The sequence below is a fragment of the Peromyscus californicus genome, unplaced genomic scaffold (assembly GCF_007827085.1).
Source record: "Peromyscus californicus insignis strain IS unplaced genomic scaffold, ASM782708v3 Scaffold_6__1_contigs__length_162567912, whole genome shotgun sequence".
Classification (NCBI taxonomy): Eukaryota; Metazoa; Chordata; class Mammalia; order Rodentia; family Cricetidae; genus Peromyscus; species Peromyscus californicus.
In genome coordinates, this window is record NW_026294584.1 from 61,998,520 (window position 1) to 62,017,650 (window position 19,131).

The 19,131-nt window shown below is 36.6% G+C and overlaps 1 protein-coding gene across 15 annotated transcripts in view; it reads right to left on the reverse strand.

The window, feature by feature from the left end:
- Window positions 1–19,131, reverse strand: part of Kmt2c (lysine methyltransferase 2C) — a 230,470-nt gene that overhangs the window by 145,848 nt on the left and 65,491 nt on the right. For 13 of the 15 annotated variants that reach the window (XM_052719473.1, XM_052719474.1, XM_052719470.1 and 10 more), the window contains exons 3-4: window positions 8,718–8,859; window positions 2,410–2,607 (exon numbers count right to left, since the gene is read on the reverse strand). In XM_052719473.1, the coding sequence (XP_052575433.1) occupies window positions 2,410–2,607; window positions 8,718–8,859 (340 nt within the window). The remainder of the gene's footprint in view (window positions 1–2,409; window positions 2,608–8,717; window positions 8,860–19,131) is intronic. The other 2 variants (XM_052719471.1, XM_052719463.1) reach the window with 1 other exon arrangement.

Genomic DNA, 19,131 nt, shown 5'->3' on the forward strand with positions numbered 1-19,131 from the left:
TACAAGACTGCCAAAATTCTCAGTATACAATAATGAACTTTTTATCATTATTTAATAAACTTAGTAAGTGGTAATTACATATAATTTTCATTGGGTTATATCTATTTTTATAAAATTATCCAAGCTCATAAATTTTTCCATTAAAGATTCATGAAAAATCACTTATAAAATAAGTAAATGACTCCCAATTCCTTTTCCCGCAAAAGAATATATTATAATTGCCATTATTCAAGAAAGAACACAAGAAAAACACAGATATAGCCTGACCTACTCCACTGTATTTCCTAACTACTGATAGACATTATAAGCTTGTTAGACTTTTGGTATATCTTATTAACACGTGAGAATTCAGTTGATAGCAAAAATAAAGCTCTTATACATGATCTAGCTTGAAAGTAGAAAAATTGTAACTACAAATACAATGCTTCTAATTTGCTTTAAATTGCGCCACCTTCAAATTCTATACAGAAATAAGTCTTTGTTACTGTTTCTCTTTCCACTTTGAGTCTTCAAGTACTGGCACCAATTCTGAATGAGTACAACACAACATGCCTTAACAGTTCAATTTCCATAAAGGCCAGAGAGACTCTTAGAAAATTATATCCTCTCCCTTAAAGGACAGTGTTGGTTAGCATTCCAAGCTAACTTAATTTTTTCAGTATTTGTTTATTGTGTATATACTTGAGTGTATGTATGCACACAAATGTATGAGAACCTGTACAAGTCAAAAGAGGGCACTGGATCTCTTTGAACTGAAGTGTGATCCACAATATGGGTGCTGGGAATAGAATCTGGATGATCTGTAAGTCAGTGGTAAGTGCTCTTAACCACTGAGCCATTTCTCCAGCCCCTAAATTAATTTTTAAAGGAGTGTCTGTGTGTGTCTGTGTGTATCTGTGTGTGATGTGTGTGTACCTGCACATGTCTGAGGGTGCCCCCAGAAGCTAGAAGGAGAAGTATATACCCTGGAGTTTCTTACCAGGGGCAGTGAGCCATTTAACCTAAATACAGCGAACAAAACTCGGGTTGTCTGCAAGAGCAGCAAGTGCTCTTAACTGCTGAGACATCTCTCCAGCCTCTCAAACGAAATTAATGTTAACATTTTTTTCCATCAATTACAGAAACTTCTATTCCCTTAACTATCAAGTCTACATATTAAAATGACATTAATACATAACTGAAAAAAGTTTAAAAGCACATTCCACCAGAGTTTTAGGTAACTATAATGTGTTCATGTGGCTATGAATAAAGACACACATATGGTTATGCAAACATTTTATTGTTTAAAATAGTATCTTCTCCAGGCGGTGGTGGCACACACCTTTAATCCCAGCACTTGGGAGGCAAAGCCAGGCATATCTCTGAGTTTGAGGCCAACCTAGTCTACAGAGTGAGATCCAAGACAGGCACCAAGACTAGACAGAGAAACGCTGTCTCGAAAAACCAAAATAATAATAATAATAATAATAATAATAATAATAATGTATCTTCTATGACAGGTATGGAAAAGAAAGAAGGGAAAAGAGGGAGGTGACATAAATATAATGAGAGGTTGTAAGTCAGCTAAACAGTCTCCAAAACATATGCATTCATAAATTGAGAATGAAAAAAAAAATAAATGAAAGAATGAATGAATGACAAGAGTGATATGAATATTGCCAAAAATTCTGGTTTGGGTACAACATTGCATGCTTAAATACATAAGCTGGTAGGAAAGAAGAGAAGAACTCCTTTGGTATGTTTTATCTCCCTTCCATGTATAAATTCCATGAGTACTCTTTTACATGGCTTTTATTACATTTTTCTTCCAGAGGTTAACTTTTGTCACCACACTGCTGTGGGATGTCTTTCTGTGCGCTGTGAATATGTGTTGCTCTGAATAGTTGATAAATAAAGCTGCACTGGCCTATGGCAGGGCAGGATAAGGATAGGCAGTACATTCAAACTAAAAAGGAGAGGAAGAAGGGTGGAGTCGGGTAGACGCCAGCCTGCTGCAGAAGGAGCAACAAGATGCCAGCAGGCCAATAATGGCAAATGTAGATTAATAAAAATGGGTTGAGTTAAGTTATAAGAGTTAGCTAGCAAGAAGCCTGACTCATATGCCATATAATTTGCAATTAATATTAAGCCTCTGAGTGATTATTTTATAAGTGGCTGTGGGACCGCGGGGCCTGGTGGGACCAGAGAAACTTTCGGCTACACCACACCAATTTTGATAATGTATAAATTAAAGAAATTGAGAAAATGACTGTTTGCTGGGTTAGTGGTAAATCAGAAAGCACTGCATAAATGTGTAAAACACAAAAACTGTTCAACAGTAACAACCTCAATTATAAATTCATAAGATCCAAAGTAAATAAGTGGGAGATCATTTTTCTCTATCAACAATTTAAATTCAAAATTGCTTACTTTCTTTTTCCTCTTTGCTTTTGTGGAGCTGAGTTCTGTATTTTCTCACAGGTCCCGCCGCTGTTGTCATCAATGTCCTTGTTACAAGGTTGATCTTTCCAGGGTAAGATAAGTCCAGGTGTTACTCTGAATTGTTTCAAGTCTCCTTGTCCTAAGGAACTTTTCTCCCCACAATAACAAAAAGCGCAGAGTTGTTCACTGGTAAAAATGAAAAGTATCTTTATATAATGACCTTAGTTATATTTAAACTAAGTTTTTAACTACATTTTCCATAATCTATGTTGTGATTATACCATGAGAACAATTGAAAAAAATGACAATTATATATTTGCAATTCTACTTTTCTACAGTATAATTTCTTTCAAGATTAATTTTTTATTCATATGTATATATCTGTAATGTGTATGTCAGGTTCCCATGGATGTCAGAAAGGGGTATTGGATCTCCCGTAACTGGAGTTACAAGCAGTTGTAAAGCCATCCAACACTGGTATTAGGAACTGAAATAGGGTTCTCTGGAAGAGCAGCAAGGAATCTTAACAACTGAGCCACCTTTTCTGGCCCCTTGGGATGGTTTTAATAATCTATTTATTATTGCAGTACTGAGGATCAAACCCAGAGCTGTATACACATGATATACAAGCACTGAAGTACTCCCAAACCCAGCACGACTTTATACAAAAATCTTTGTGGGTTCAGGTGTACAAGCATTCTCATGATTGAACAGTAGCATGAACATGCCATATAATGCACAAAGAAACCAGAGGACAATCTAAGGTATTGTCTTTGCCTTCAACCTTGTTTGAGATAGGGTCTCTTGCATTTGTCCTAATGTGTACACACCAGGTTAACTGTCAGCCAGCTTCCAGAGATGCTCTTGTCTCTATCTCCCATAGGAGCACTAGGATTACAAAATTTTGTGCTACAACATCCAGCCTTATGTGGGTTCTGGTGATTCAAACTCAGGTCTCATACTTACATGGTAAGCACTTTATTCACTCAGCCATCTCAAAATAAAATAAGTATTAAATCTATATATCCAACTCAAAAGAAAATCTAGCCGGGCGGTGGTGGCACACGCCTTTAATCCCAGCACTCGGAAGGCAGAGCCAGGCGGATCTCTTTGAGTTCAAGGCCAGCCTGGGCTACCAACTGAGTTCCAGGAACGGCGCAAAGCTACACAGAGAAACCCTGTCTCGAAAAACCAAAAAAAAAAAAAGAAAAGAAAAGAAAATCTAAGTATTAAATCTGACAGCCACATATTTAGGCTCTATAAAGCTTATGCTAGCAATGTTTATTTAGTTGTTATAAACATACTGTATGCATGTTTTATGTACCACACCATAATATATAAGAAGAAAAATAAGAGGGAAAAAAAAGTAAGTTTTGAGTTGTTAATGTATTGAGAAATTTGGGAGAGTAGTTGGGATAAACAGGAAGAAAACAAAGACTTTAAGACTGAGATGTTAGTTTCTATGAGGATGTTATAGCAGATACATGACACTATCCATCTGTGACGATCAATAAATCAAGAATGAGCCATAATGTGAACTAAGAGCTTCAGTTTAAAAAAATGTAAAATTGCCGGGCGGTGGTGGCGCACGCCTTTAATCCCAGCACTCGGGAGGCAGAGGCAGGCAGATCTCTGTGAGTTCAAGGCCAGCCTGGTCTCCAAAGCGAGTTCCAGGAAAGGCGCAAAGCAACACAGAGAAACCCTGTCTTGAAAAACCAATAAATAAATAAATAAATAAATAAATAAATAAATAAATAAATAAATAAATAAATAAATAAATAAATAAATAAATAAATAAATAGAATTTTAAAAAAATGTAAAATTATTGCTATATTAACTGCCAACAAATATACCACACTAGTGCACAATACTAAACTACTGGGGACAAGCAAGAAGACAGACATAGGAACATTCTGCACTATCTGCTCAAATTTTCAGTAAAAGCACTATTCTGAAAGTTAGTCTATTAAATTGAAAGAGAAACCATTAACACTTAATAAGAGAACCTGCAGGGGATAAAAAGGACTGCTCCTCCACAATATTTTTCTTATAATAAATATGCATGCATGGATGCATGCAACCATCACACACACACAATTGTGTGTGAGGGAGAGGGTCTCACTATGTAGCCACGGCTCACTATGCAGACTCTGTCTCCTGGTCCTGGGATTAAAGTGTGTTCCATCATGTCTGGCCACACATTTACTTTTTAATAATTAAAGAAAATATTCCTAAAATAGGTAATATATTAGTCTGCAAATTCTAATGTATTACAAATGATCAATACCATACAGATAGTAATCCTTCAGTCAAAATGCAAATCAAAGTTTATAAAATACAATGATAATAAAACAATGAAAATTTTGTAAGATGAAGCTAAAATGCTAACTAAAACTAGTTATAAATTTGCAGAAATCAAAGTTTAGGTGTTAGTAATTTAAGTTTTCTACGAAAGAGGTCGATTGAATTTAAAGGAGGGCACTGACAGAACATTCAAAGACAAGGAGCTGGAGAAACGAACGGTTCAGTGGTTAAGAGAACTTGTGCTTGCAGGGAACTTGACTTTAGTTGCCAGCACCCACATAGTAGCTCACAATCATCCATGGAATACACCTGGCATGCATACATACATACATACATACATACATACATACATGCAGGCAAAACACTCACATACATAATACAAATTTTAAAAAATGTTTAAAAGGAAATAGATTAGAAATAATACAATAGAAATCAATGAAATAAATATAAATAGGAATTAATGAAATAAAGACACCAAAAAATCAGAACCCAAATTCCTTAAAATGTCTCTGTTCGCCAGATCCACGCCTTTAATCCCAGCACTCTGGAGGCAGAGGCAGGTGGATCTCTGTGACTTCAAGGCCAGCCTGGTCTACAGAGAGAGTTCCAGGCCAGCCAGAGCTACACAGACACCCTGTCTCAGGGGGGGAAATAAATAAGTAAAGAACAAAGCTGGCAAAATGCAAACAAGTTTCCTAGACTGAAGAAGAGAAATAATATAGACAACAAATAATAAAATAATGAATGCTTACTATCACTACTTCTCTTTAACATAATGGCAGAAATTCTAAGCTAACCAAACTTGACAACAGAAATAAATAAAAAGCATCTTAAAAAGAGAGGTAAAATTACTTTTATTTGCTGATGACAAGTTTAATATCTGTATTCAAAACTCTGAAGGCTCCACCCAAAAAACTGTAAGAACTGAAAAATATTCAGTCAAGTTACAGAACATAAAATTAACACATAAAACAGTAGTGTTCCTGTATGCTAATAATGGGCTATTTGAAAAACTAGAAAATAATCCCAGTCACAATAGCAAATAAATAAATAGTTGTATGTAAATTTAAGCAAGTAATTGAAGATTTACACACTTGGAACTACAAACATGTAAGAAAAAAATCCTAATAATAGAAAACCTAAAAAGCAAATACAGTACACATGCCTGTAAACCTAGCACTCAGAAAGGTGCAGCTGGAGGATTACAAGCTCCATACTGACATGGACTACATACTAGACCCCAAAGCCAGATGACAAAGGGAGGGAGAGGAGAATAAAGCTAAAGGCATCACATCCTCTAACTTCAAAGCACATTACAAAGAGATTATAAAACTATGTATCACCAAAGAACAAGACAGGAATCTGAGAAATAAACCCACACATTTATTATCAATCTATCTTAGCTAGAAATGGTAAGAGTACACAATGAGGAAATGGTCAGTCTTCCACAATAAGAGTTGGGAAAACTGGAGAGCCATATACAGAGAAATAAAACCTATCTCATACCATATGCAAAATTCAATTCAAAATTGATTAAAGATCTCATTATGAGACCTGAAATTTGTAAAAGTACTACTCTTCTATTTTGAAAATATTTAAAGCTCTCAAAATATTGGGGGAAAGTAAATAAAGTATAGCAAACCACATATATATAGTATACATACATACATACATACATACATACATACATACATACACACACACACACTCTCTACCTACTTCACCTAGATTCACATTAGAGTTAAAGAATTCAGGAATTAGTACAATAAGCAGGTAGTTAGGGAGGACTCTTCCAAAGGATAACTCATATGACAGACAAGACGACAAAAACTGGATAAGGTACATTCAAAAACAGTGGGAGATGAACCTGAAGGCAGACCACCAGGGCCTCACAGAAACAGAAAGGACCTTAAATGCTAAATACAATTAAAATGTCATATTTAAATACAATAGCCATTAAACTTAGTGAAGAACAGATCTGATTTACATTTGACAATAATTTTTAAAACTAAATTACACTATGATATGAGAAGAAGAAAGTAAATAAAAAGATAATTACAGGGGCTGGAGAGATGGCTCAGAGGTTAGGAGCACTGGCTGCTCTTCCAGGGATCCTGAGTTCAAATTCCCAGCAACCACATGGTGCTCACAACCACCTGTAATGAAACCTGGTGCCCTCTTCTGTCAGGCATACAAGCAGGCAGAACACTGTATACATAATAAATAAATCTCGGTGGGGGGGGGGGGGGGGGAGTACAGTCTCTTAAAGACAATAGATTCAACCCAGACAGCAGACCATATCAAGATGACAGGAAGCTGAGTTGGCTAACCAAACATGAACTATGAAGAAGAGACAAATTAGGGAGCAACTCCTAAGCAACAGGGTAAATACTGGCACCATTTGTTGAAATGTGGAAGCCAGAAGGAAAAGCAGATCAATAACAAAGGAAGCACCATAAGAGAAAGCAGTTTGGGACACACTATGGGTGACTAGACAGAGGAATACAGCCTCACTGGAAATGTAAATTTGTGGCTCATAATCTCACAAGCAAGATTCATGGCTGTCAGATTGGATGCACTTTCCTGAGAATGAAGACAGGCAAAAAGCAGACAGGAGATTCAACAAATCTCAAAATACAAAGGTGAAGCGTATTCACAAGATGCAAGAGAGGATAGAATGAGGAGGGAGGGGTGCTAAGAGCAAAATAATGAAAACATTTTCGGAGGCGGAGAATATTCAATTAACCATTACTTTCATAGTCTTACTCAGGAATTCAAAATAAAACCTGAAAAATATAAGTCATGAAAGCTGAACTATATGCTAGCAAGTTTTAATATCCCACATTTAATTCTTTAAAAACATTTTTCTTCTCGTAAATAAAAAAACTTTTATTGGGCCAGGTGTGGTATCTCACAGCTTCAAGGAACAGAGACAGTAAATTTCTGTAAAATTTGAGGCTAGCCTTTTTGACATATTGAGTTCTGGGCCACCAAGACTACATACTAAGACCCTGCCTTTAAAAACAAAAACAAAAAATTTTATCACTGTATTATTTATTTTGTGTGCACAAGGACATGTGTACACATATCACAATCAGAAGACATTCTACTGAAGTCAGCTCCTTCTTTTTCACCCATGTGGATCCTGAGGATAAAACTCAGGTCATCAGGCATAGAGGCAAGTGCCTTTATCTTCTGAAACTGTATCTTCTTCAGTCCCGTATTTTCTTTTAATTTATTGTTACATTTTACTCATTTAGTGTGTGTGGAGAAAGGTCCTTTCTTAAAGACTGAAGAAAGGATAAGAACAAATGTGTTGTGTGTGTGTGTACAAATTATCCTTTTTTAAAGGTTCTTAGAAACTTTTTTAATGTCAGTATTTTGCCACCATGTTTTGTATATGTATCATGTGTATGCCTGGGCATCCACAGAGGTCAGAAGAGGGCAATGAATCCCTTGGAACTGGAGTTACAGACAGTTTAAGCCACCATGTTGGTGCTAAAGCTGTCAGAAAGAGCTGTCTCTCAGCTTCCCAGAACTTAACGCTTATGTTAGGTGCTTTTGGCTATTTCTTCAGTTAGGAATAGCATACAGTTAATATCTGGGCCAGGCAGTGGTGGTGCCCACCTTTAATGTCAGCACTTGAGAGGCAGAGGAAGGCGGATCTCTATGAGTTTCAGGCCAGGCTGGTCTACTAAGTGAGTTCCGGGACAGCAAAGTCTACACAGACACCCTGTCTCGAAACTTTAAAGACTTATTTGGAATGGCTAGATCACCATCTAGTATACTCCCTGCTCTCCAATCACCAAAATCCATAGCATAGCTAACATCTATGCCAACCACACCACAGGGGTGTCAAACTTAAAGCTACTAAAATAATAAAACCCCATCCAGATGCTAAGCCCCATCTCCCTCCATTTTCTCTACAGTCCCATTTAACCACCTCTTTACCCTGTCAACTGTCTCTAACCCGGTTCTCTTCATTGTCTAACCTGATTTTGGCTTCGACACCAACAGAGACCAGGGAGTTTGTAGATTCCTCAGACACAGACCGCTGAATAGCTGAGACTGGCTGTTTGCTGCTATCCACTTCTGCTTCAGCATCCTCTTCCACAGATTGTTCTTTGATTTCTGCTTCACAGTAAACAAGAAAATATAAAGAGTCATTTTGTGTTTAGTCACTGAAGAATTTAATTACAAAGCATATACAGTAATGGAAAAAGAGTAAAATAACGACAACACTTTATAAACAGGAAAAGTTCATATACATAGTGTTGGTTTGATGCTGAAAAATAATCAGCATAATTTAAACTGTGGTTCTCTGTGCCTTAAGCCCACGGTACAACTGACTTAGGGAAGTTTCACACTAGAAATAACTGTTTGGAATATTTTCAGGATTATAACAATCGATCTATAAATAAATGTATTTCAGTGTAGTTCGTTTTTTAAGTTTGAGTTTTATAAATTGAGACTACTAATTTGAAACAATCGCTATGCATTCTAGCCACTTCCCATTCTAAAAGCTAAATACTTGAAGAGACTGCTCCTTGATTCTGCTGCCCTTTAAAATTCTCCTCAGGATTGTAACTGAAGAAGCCTTATACATACTTTTCAGGAAGCAGCCTAATTACTGTGAGGCTTTTATCTGACTTTTTAAAATGTGTAAGGTGTTTTACCTGCATGTATGTATGTGTACCACATGCATACAGTACCCTTGGAGGCCACAAAAGGGAGTTGGATCTCCCAGACTGCATGGTTATGGCCCATTATACGAGGGCTAGGAATGAAACCCAGGTTCTCTGCAAGAGCAATATGTGTTCTTAACCCCTGAGCTATCTCTCCAGCCCCTGTGAGGCTTTTAAAAAAACTCTACCCCAACATTACTCTTATCTCTAAATAAAAAGATATCCACTGTCTTTCATACTGCATTACCAGAATAGAGACACTTCTCCTCTACCAATGTTCCTGACACAAGTCTACAGTCTTAAATAAATCCTTGTTTTCTAACTAGAAATTTATTTAGACCTTTCTACACAGTCCCTGAACAAACATACATAGTCCCTAAACAAACAAACAAACATGTAGAGTTTGTCTCAAGTACCAATTTGACCATCTGCTGGCTATTCAAATATTATATAAAGGGCATTTCTCTTTTATTCACCTGTCAAACTATGCTTCACCTTATGCTTCATAAAATTGTTCATGAAGATCAAATGATCGAGCCAGACAAAGTGTCACATGCTGGTAAAACACAGCTCTTGAGAGGTTAGACAAAGGAATGGTGGGTTCTCAGTTACTCTATGATATATAGTGAGTTCCAAGACAGACTGGACTATAAACTTAAGACAAAAAGAAAGGAAGAAAGAGAGGGAGGGAGGGAGGGAAAGAGAGAGAAAGAAAGCCATAAATGAATAAAAATCTAAGAGATAGAAAAAGAGCAACAGAAAGAAACAAAGTCATAAATGAATAAAATAACTAATAGTCTTTCTCTTCAGTTGATTTGTTTCCACTCCCAAATTCAAGTACAGCCAGAAAAACTTAATGATTATCCAAGTTTTAACAATCTCCTCTGGCCTTAATAGCCTTTAAATCTACCTATACAGCACTAGCTCCTTACCAATATCCCAGATCATACTTTACAGCACACTAGACATGACTGTCTTAGCAGCTTGTAAATTTCACTTGAAACTTCAACTCTCACCTCTCACACCAGTATTTCAATTTTATTTCCCTATTTGTATGAGTATCACCTAAAGTCAACATGAACTTTAAGAAAGCATTTAGGAGATAAAAATTAGTAATTCTAAAAATTATTAAGTTATAAAAGGTACATAAATTATAAGCTCTACCTAATAAAATTGGTGACATGAAGCAACAACAGACAGGTATGGGCTTTCATAGTTAAAACATCATTGTGCCTTCTTAATAATGGAAATAGGAAAAAATTGGCCATTGTTTTTATGAGGCTTATCAATCAAGGTATCCTGTGTACCCTACAGACAATTTTCATATAAAATACCCAGTATCAAATCAACAAAGTACATATTTACATCAAATATTAAGAGACTAAAATGCAATGAATATAATGCAATTATAAATTTCTATGTAATAAATGAACCCATGACTAAAAGAATACACCACAAATGAGAAAATAAATGCACCCCCCAAGTTATTATATAGCCTCAAAATACATTAAGAACTTGAAAGATGCACAAAATAAAGTACGAAGTCTTATTTAAAAAAAAAAAAAAAAAACCACAATGTGCAAAGCGGGTACTGGATCAACCAGAGACGCTCTCTACAATCAAGCATGGCAGAAGCTTAGCAAGTCACAAGACTAGAAACATTTCTCCATCACATAAAACTAATGATTTGCTCTTGACAAAATTTTATTTCTCTGTCCTATGGACTAAAACAGACCTAACAGCTAACCCAAGCCAAAAAGCTGCCAATGAGAGCAATACTCCAAAGCATGATACAGAAAAAAGAATCGAAGAAATCTGGGACACAGAGAGTAATGAAGTCCCATCAAACACAACCTTTCATGATCAAAATACTGTGGTGATGTTTTGTATATGATTTAACAAATAAAGCTTGCCTGAAGATCAGAGTGCGGAACTAAGCCACTAGTTAGCCATAGAGGCCAGGCAGTGGTAACACAAACCTTTAATCCTAGCACTCAGCAAGCAGAAACAGACAGATCTCTGTGAATTCAAGGCCACCCTGGGACTATATGAGATTAGTCTAGTCTAAAAGAGAAACAGAGTCAAGCGGCGATGGCTCACATCTTTAATCCCAGTACTCGGTTCCCAATACTTAGGAGTCACACGCCTTTAATCCTAGCACTAGCAAGGTTGAGACGGGAAGTGATATGGCTGGGCAGAAGTCTGAGGATTCTTAGAAACAGAATTTTCCCCTTTAGGCTGAGGAGTTGGCGAGGTAAGAAGTGGCTGTGGCTTGTTTCCTCTGATCTTTCAACATTTACCCTGATATCTAGCTCTGGGTTTTTATTAAGAAGAACAATTAGGATTCAACCTACAAAATACTAAATAGGAGTTGGGTGCGATATTTTGGGGGATAAAGGCCATGATACACAAGCCTACTAACCTGAGTTCAATCCCAGAAACCAAATAAAGGTGGGGGGGAAAAAAACCAAAAACCAGACTCTACAAAGTTGTCCTCTGAATACTGGAGAGGGAGAGTGGGAGGGAAATAAAAGATGAGAGAGGGAGAGGGAATCAAGTTTTTCATACTACATGAGAGAAAATTTTGTTTAATATAACCAACTGCTGTGTTTTTGAAGTTTCTATCACAGGAGTTTGATTCACACTCAAGTTAACACAGATAGTAGTATCAGGAATAGGGAACTGGCATAACAAAAATTAAATAAAAATTAAATGGCTTTGTTTATGAGACCATGAGACACTAACAATGGGATTTTAAAATGAAAGTAGCTGATCTTTTTTATGCTGTATCAATCTCTGATGTGACTGGAACCAAACAGTAACCACAGAGCCTACAGCTTTAGGGAGATACCTAGAAGTCGGATGTCAGTTTATGACGCCTGCTGTCTTCAGCTTTCCTAATCAAAGAAAGAAATTCCATTCTGCTAGCAACTCTCTGCCTGTGTATTATATGCAAAGTACTAGACAATGACATTTTTATAAAATGGCTTAATGGGAGCACTTCATTTCTACTCAGTGCAGCACCAAAAATCTGTGGGATGTACTTAGTGTACTGTTCTTCATATAAGTGACAAGGGGTAAGGCTGAGAGAAACGGTGTAAAGGAGACTCTGGAACTATGCTTCAGAAGCTGTAAACAAGATGTGCTGTTCCCCTGTTGATGGATTTACTTATCTTTAAGAAATGGAATCAGGACCAATTCTAATCAACAATGACAGCAATATCAATCTTAAGTGTTCTTTTTCTCAGTCCAGCAGCTGTATCTAGGATCCTAACCTGGACTTGCTAAAGGAACAGAAGCACTGGAAAAGTAGGTTTTATTTCTCGTCTAGACTTTTTTGGTTTAACTTTATAGTCTTTAATCAGTAAAAAGGAATGTTGTAACTGCTTAATAGAAAGCAAAAGATCCAACCACAAAATATAATAATGGGTATCCCTAAATTATTAATTTATCTTACACTCTTCATGTGGTAGAGTAAGTTAGATTTTACTATCTGTCCCATGCAAGGCAGGAAAATTATGCCCTCTATAACCCTCCCTCTTTTCCTAGACCAAATCTTCAAAACTTGTCAGAGTTTTTCAGTGAAAAATGAAACATACTACTATAGGTTAGATGACATCAACTAAAGATCCAACCTGTGATCTCATGCAGAACATCTCTGGATGAAAGACTATGAAGCCCAGTGATAACTGATGACATATTCCAGCCAGCATTTGTTTATCTATAGAATACCTAAACATATGTGTGCTTAAACACCAGCTGGTGTGGTTTATAAATGAAAAAGTAACCACTCACCTAATAAAGTAGTACAGGCTATTTTATTAAACTGTACATTTTTGCTTTTCATAGAGTTTTATTTGTTCAAGTTACATGCAGCCCAATTTGTTGATGACAGAACTGATAGTTTTCATATCTGAAACTGGGAGGAGGGGAAAGCATGGAAGATGGCTTAATCAGTAAAATCCTGCTATGCAAGAATTAAGACTTGAAGTCAGATCTCAGGCATCTATGCAAAGGGCTGGGTGTCTATAATACCATCGGTTGGGAAGTCAGATCTCTGGAGCACATAGCCAACTGGTAGTCTCCTGGTTCAAACTGACCCTGCCTCAAAAGTCTGCATGTGGAGGCACCATACATGTACATACAACCCTGTCTCAAAAAAAATAAAAAATAAAAAGTAGGGGCCAAGTAGTGGTTCACAACTCTAATCAAAGCACTCGGGAGGCAAAGGTAGATGAGTTCAAGGCCAGCTTGATCTGCATCAGGAGATCCAAGACAGCCAGAGCTACACAGTGAAAGCAAACAAACAAACATACCAAGGTAGGGATCAATAAAGAAGACAGTGGCCATCAACCTCCTGTGTATAAATCAACCTCCTGTGTATACCATCACCTCCTAGATACAATTGTTACCCCTGGATATAGTTACCTCCTGTGATGGTTAGTTTTAATTATCAATTTGATACAACCTAAAATCATCTGGGAACAGTCTTAATGAAGAATTATATAGAACAAATTGACCTGTGGCCATGTAGGTGGGGAACTGTCTTAATTGTTAATTGACATAGGAAGTCCTGTCCATTGTAGGTAGTACCATTCCTCAGAGAGAAGAAAATTAGCTGGGGTGCTGGAGAGATGGTCCAGTGGTTAAGAGTGCTTACTGTACCAACACATGGCAACTCACAACCACATGGAACTCCAGGGGTCCAACATCCTCTTCTGACTTCTGTGGGTACCAGGCATGTATGTGGCACACAGAAATACATGCAGACAAAACACCCATACACATAAAATAAAAACAAATGAATAAATGAATTATGTATATATATACAAATAATCCAAATCATTAATAAAAAATATTTTTCCAAAAGAAGAAAGCTGAAAACAAACAACCAAGGATATAGTCTCTTTTTGCTCTTGGCTGTGGATCTGATGTGACCAGCTGCTTGAATTCTAGTGAAATGACAGACTGTAACTTGGAATTGCAAGTCAAATAAGACCTTTTTCCCTCAGTTTCTTTTTGTCAGGGTGTTTTATCACATCAACAGAAATGAAATTGGACTCCTAACTTTAAACCTGACCTAAATAAACAATCAGTTTCACTTGATCACAAAAATGATCTATAGCCAGAATGGTGGGGAGGAGGAAAAGGGGAACAGGGAACTAGCTTTACCCATCACCAAGTAGTTAATTCTCTAGCCACTAGGTGGCACATGTGCCATGTAACTAAACTGGAAAAACCTAATCCCTAGTAAGGAAGCTTCTTAAAAAAAAAAAAAAAAAAACTTAAATACCCGCACTTCATTAAACATCACTGGTTATATGACCTGCATTTGGGGGATATAAAGAAAAATTATATCTGATCTCTAACTTTATGTAATTACACATCCCTTCTTTTAATCCTTTAACACCTCCACAACTCTTATTTAAGCCTAAAGTGTTAGTTTTAAGACAAGAGAAGGTTTAAATCAATAGTAACTTTAAATCTAATCATCCACAATTGGTATCTTTAATTCAGCCATAGGCTCCCAATATGACCATGCCAAGTTACTGAACTTTGGTTTGCTCCCCAAATTTCAAATTAAGTAGGTAATTCTTCCCAGTATAAAATGATCCTCCAGCCAAGTGGTGGTGGCACACACCTTTAATCTCAGCACTCGGGAGGCAGAGCCAGGTGAATCTTTGTGAGTTCAAGTCCAGCCTGGTCTACAGAGTGAGCTCCAGGACAGGCTCCAAAGCTACACAGAGAAATCCTGTCTCAAAAAAACAAAAACAAAAAATATGTAATCAGGATTCCTAGTCTTCATCATTGATTTCTCTCAGAAACAGAAAATGGTAGCAAGAACAGTAACTGACATGATAGAAGTATGCACATTTGAGCTGGGAATGTAGCTTGGTTAGTACAATATTTGTCTAGCATACATAAAACCTTATGTTTAATCCTTAGCACCAAACTAAACCAACCAAGCCTATAATCCCAGCACTTAGGATGGAGCATAGTTTGAGCGAGAAGGGGGAGGGGGACACACAACTGGAGAGATTGCTAAGAGGTTAAAAGTGCATCCCACTCTTGCAAGAGGACCTGAATTCTATTCTCAGCAACCATGTCAGGTGACTTAGAATCACCTGTAAAGTCTGGGTATCCAATGTCTTTGACATCTGCTGACAAATGCACTCATGACCACATACTCAAACACAGATATCACAAAAACATTTAATTAATGTTAATTAAGTGGATCCCTAGAAATACTATCCAGTCAACACAGCCAACTGACTGCCTTCAGCTTCGCTGAAAATAATAAGTTTTTGAGAAATTCCTTGAAAAGTAAGGTTGCAAAAAATGAAGAAGAAAGACATTTGGTATTGACCTTAGGTCTCCACAAGCACTCTCATGTGCTCACACATGCACACACACAAACACTCTTATAAACACATGCCTCCCCAAATACACACACAAAAAATTAAATCTCAAAATTAAGCTTTTCATGCTGGGTTTTGTCTATACACTTTTTCACTGCAGGCATATTCTAACTGCAGCACATAAATTTTGTTAACATTATTGGGACATCTTAGTGAGGAATCCTTTTTGTAAATATGAAGACTAAAATAAAACTGAAAAATTTAGTTTTGCTTTCATTCTCTAAGTACTATGAAATAAGGAGTAAAGAAACATCTTAATTAATGAAAATAAGACACTTTCACTTCAGCCAATAACAAAATCATTTCCTTGAAAAGCTAAAAAATTCTTGAGGCAGGTGTGGTGGCACATACCTGTAAACTCAGGAGGTCAAGGCCAGCTTGGGCTACATATCTAGTCCCGACCTTCCTGGATTAAATAGTAAAACCTGGATAAACTCTACTGTTGTAGAATATTATTTTAAGGTGTGTTACTTTAGTTCATGTTGCATTTGGTTAACTCTGTGAAGCTGTGTTACTGTGCCTGTCTGAAACACCTAATGGTCTAATAAAGAATTGAACAGCCAATAGCAAGGCAGGAGAAAGGATAGGTGGGGCTGGCAAGAAAGTGTATAAATAAAAGGATAAATCTAGAGGAGAGGAAGGAAGAAGACTTCAGGAGCCAGTCACCTTGCTACACAGCAAGCCACAGAATAAGAAACAAAGGTATACAGGAATAGAACAGGAAAAGCCGAGAGGCAAAAAGCCTCCGTGTGATTTATTTGGGAGCTGGGTGGTGCATCCCCTAAAAAGAGTAAAAAACAAACAATAACACTCTACAAATGTGCTCTCAAATTCACACAAATTAGAGCATATTAGAATGTAAAGATTACCAGAGTTCAAGCATGCCCTATCTTAGAACACTACATAGTACATTACTTCAAAGCATCCCATTTTCCAATAGATTTTAAAGATTTAGTTAATCAGTGGTCCTAGATTTTGGGTGGAAAAGAACATATCTTTATTTTTAACAACCTTCAAAGTTAGAATTAAGAAAAGTATTAAGAGTATGAGCTGGGAAAAAGAATAGGAACTGAGATGATTTTTGCTTAACATACCTTGCAAGAACTGTAAAAAGTTCTTTAGAAAGAAACTTGGGTCTACATAAAGAAAGGAATAGTATCTCAAACGCAAAATGTGACAGTAAGTAAATGTTTTTAAAACTTTAAATTGATCTTCAGTTACTGGTTTGCCCAAATTAATGCTTGCAACACTGCATTAGATGTGTATGTTTATGTATTTGTGTATGTGTATTACACAAATGAAAAGAATGTCAACAGTGGAGCAAAAGGAGGAAGAAGTTTTAGCACAATAGTGATTTTAAAGCTGAACTTGGAAGGGGCTAGGGAGATGGCTCAGTAGATAAAATGCTTATTATGCCAGCAGAAAAGGTTAATATCCCCAAAAAACATAGATGTAAAATTTATTAATGGGTATGGTGGCACACACCTTTAACCTACCTAGAGCATATTGTGATCATTAATATCTATGTACCAAACACTAGGGCACTGCAGCTTAAATCACATATTGAGCATTACACAGGGATAGTGGGTGACTTCAATATCCGACTCTCACCAATGGACAGATTATCCAGACAAAAACTAAAGAGAGAAATGCTGGAGCTAACAGATGTTATAAACCAAATGGACCTAACATATTTGCAGAACTTTTCACCCAAACACAAAAGAATATACCTTCTTCTCAGCACCTCATGGAACCTTCTCCAAAACTAACCACATACACTTGGACACAAAGCAATTCTCAACAGATACCAAAAAAATACAAAATAAAAAGTAATCATGAAATCATACCGGGATGCCGGGCATTCTATCTGACCACAACAAATTAAAGCTGGATATCAACAACAGAAAGCTTAAAAACTCATGGAAACTGAACAACTCATTACTGAATGAAAAATGGTCAGGACAGATTAAAAAATAAAGCTTTCTAGAACTGAATGAAAATAAAAGACAACATGCCCCAACTTATGGAACACATATATAAAGAAAGAGAAAAGGACATCTCATATTAGTAATTTAATATCACACCTGACAGATCTAGAGCAAAGAAGAAATAACAGCAAAAAGGAGAAATGGCAAGAAATAATCAAACTCAGGAAATAGACAAACAAAAATAATCAATACAAGGAATCAACGAAACAGAGCTGATTCTTTGAGAAAACCAGCAAGATTCACAAACCATTAGCCAAATGAACTAAAAGGTGGAGAGAGAAGAACCGTATTAACAAAGTTAGAAAGAAAAAGTAGACATAACAACAGACACCGAGGAAATTGAGAGAATCACAAGGGCACATTTTAAAAAAAACCTGTACTCCACCAAATTGGAAAATCTAAAAGAAATAGATAATTTTCTCAATATATACACCACCTACCAAATTAGAATCAAAATCAGTCAAGCAATTTAAACAGACCTATAACTCTTAGAGAAATGTAAGCGATGATTAAGTCTATCGACCAAAAAAATCCAAGGGCCAGATAGATGGCTTTTGGCACAGACTTCTATCAGTATTTCAAAGAGTTAAACCCAAAACTCCTCAAATTATTCCCCCCCCCCAAAAAAAAGAAACAGAAAGAACACTGCCCAATTCCCTTTAAAAGGACACATTTACTGATAACCTAAACCACATGAAGATTTAACAAAGAAAGAGAATAATAGACCAATTTTCCTTATGAACATAGATGCAAAAGGTCTCTCTCAATCAATTACTTTCAAATTGAATCCAAGAACACATCATCTACCATGATTAAGTAGGCTTAATCCCAAAGATGCAGGGATGATTCAACACATGCAAATCAATATATGTAATCCACCATACAAACAGAGTAAAAGACAAAAAACACATGATCACCTCACTAGATAGAGAAAGGGCCATGGACAAAATCCAACACCCCTTCATGATAAAAGTCCTGGAGAGATTAGGGATACAAGGAAGATACCTCAACACAATAAAGGCAATTTACAGCAAGTCCACAGCTAACATCAACCTAAATGGAGAAAAACTCAAATCATTTTCACAAGACAAGGTTGTCCACTCTCTCCATACCTACTGAATACAGTACTTGAAGTCTTAGATAGAGCAGAAAGACAACTGAAGGAGATCAAGGGGATACAAATATGAAGGGAAGTCAAAATATCTTCATTTACACCTGTTTCTGTGTGTGTGTGTGTGTGTGTGTGTGTGTGTGTATGTTGTGTGTGTGTATTTGTGTATCCCCTAAAAGTTCAACCAGGAAACTCCTACAGCT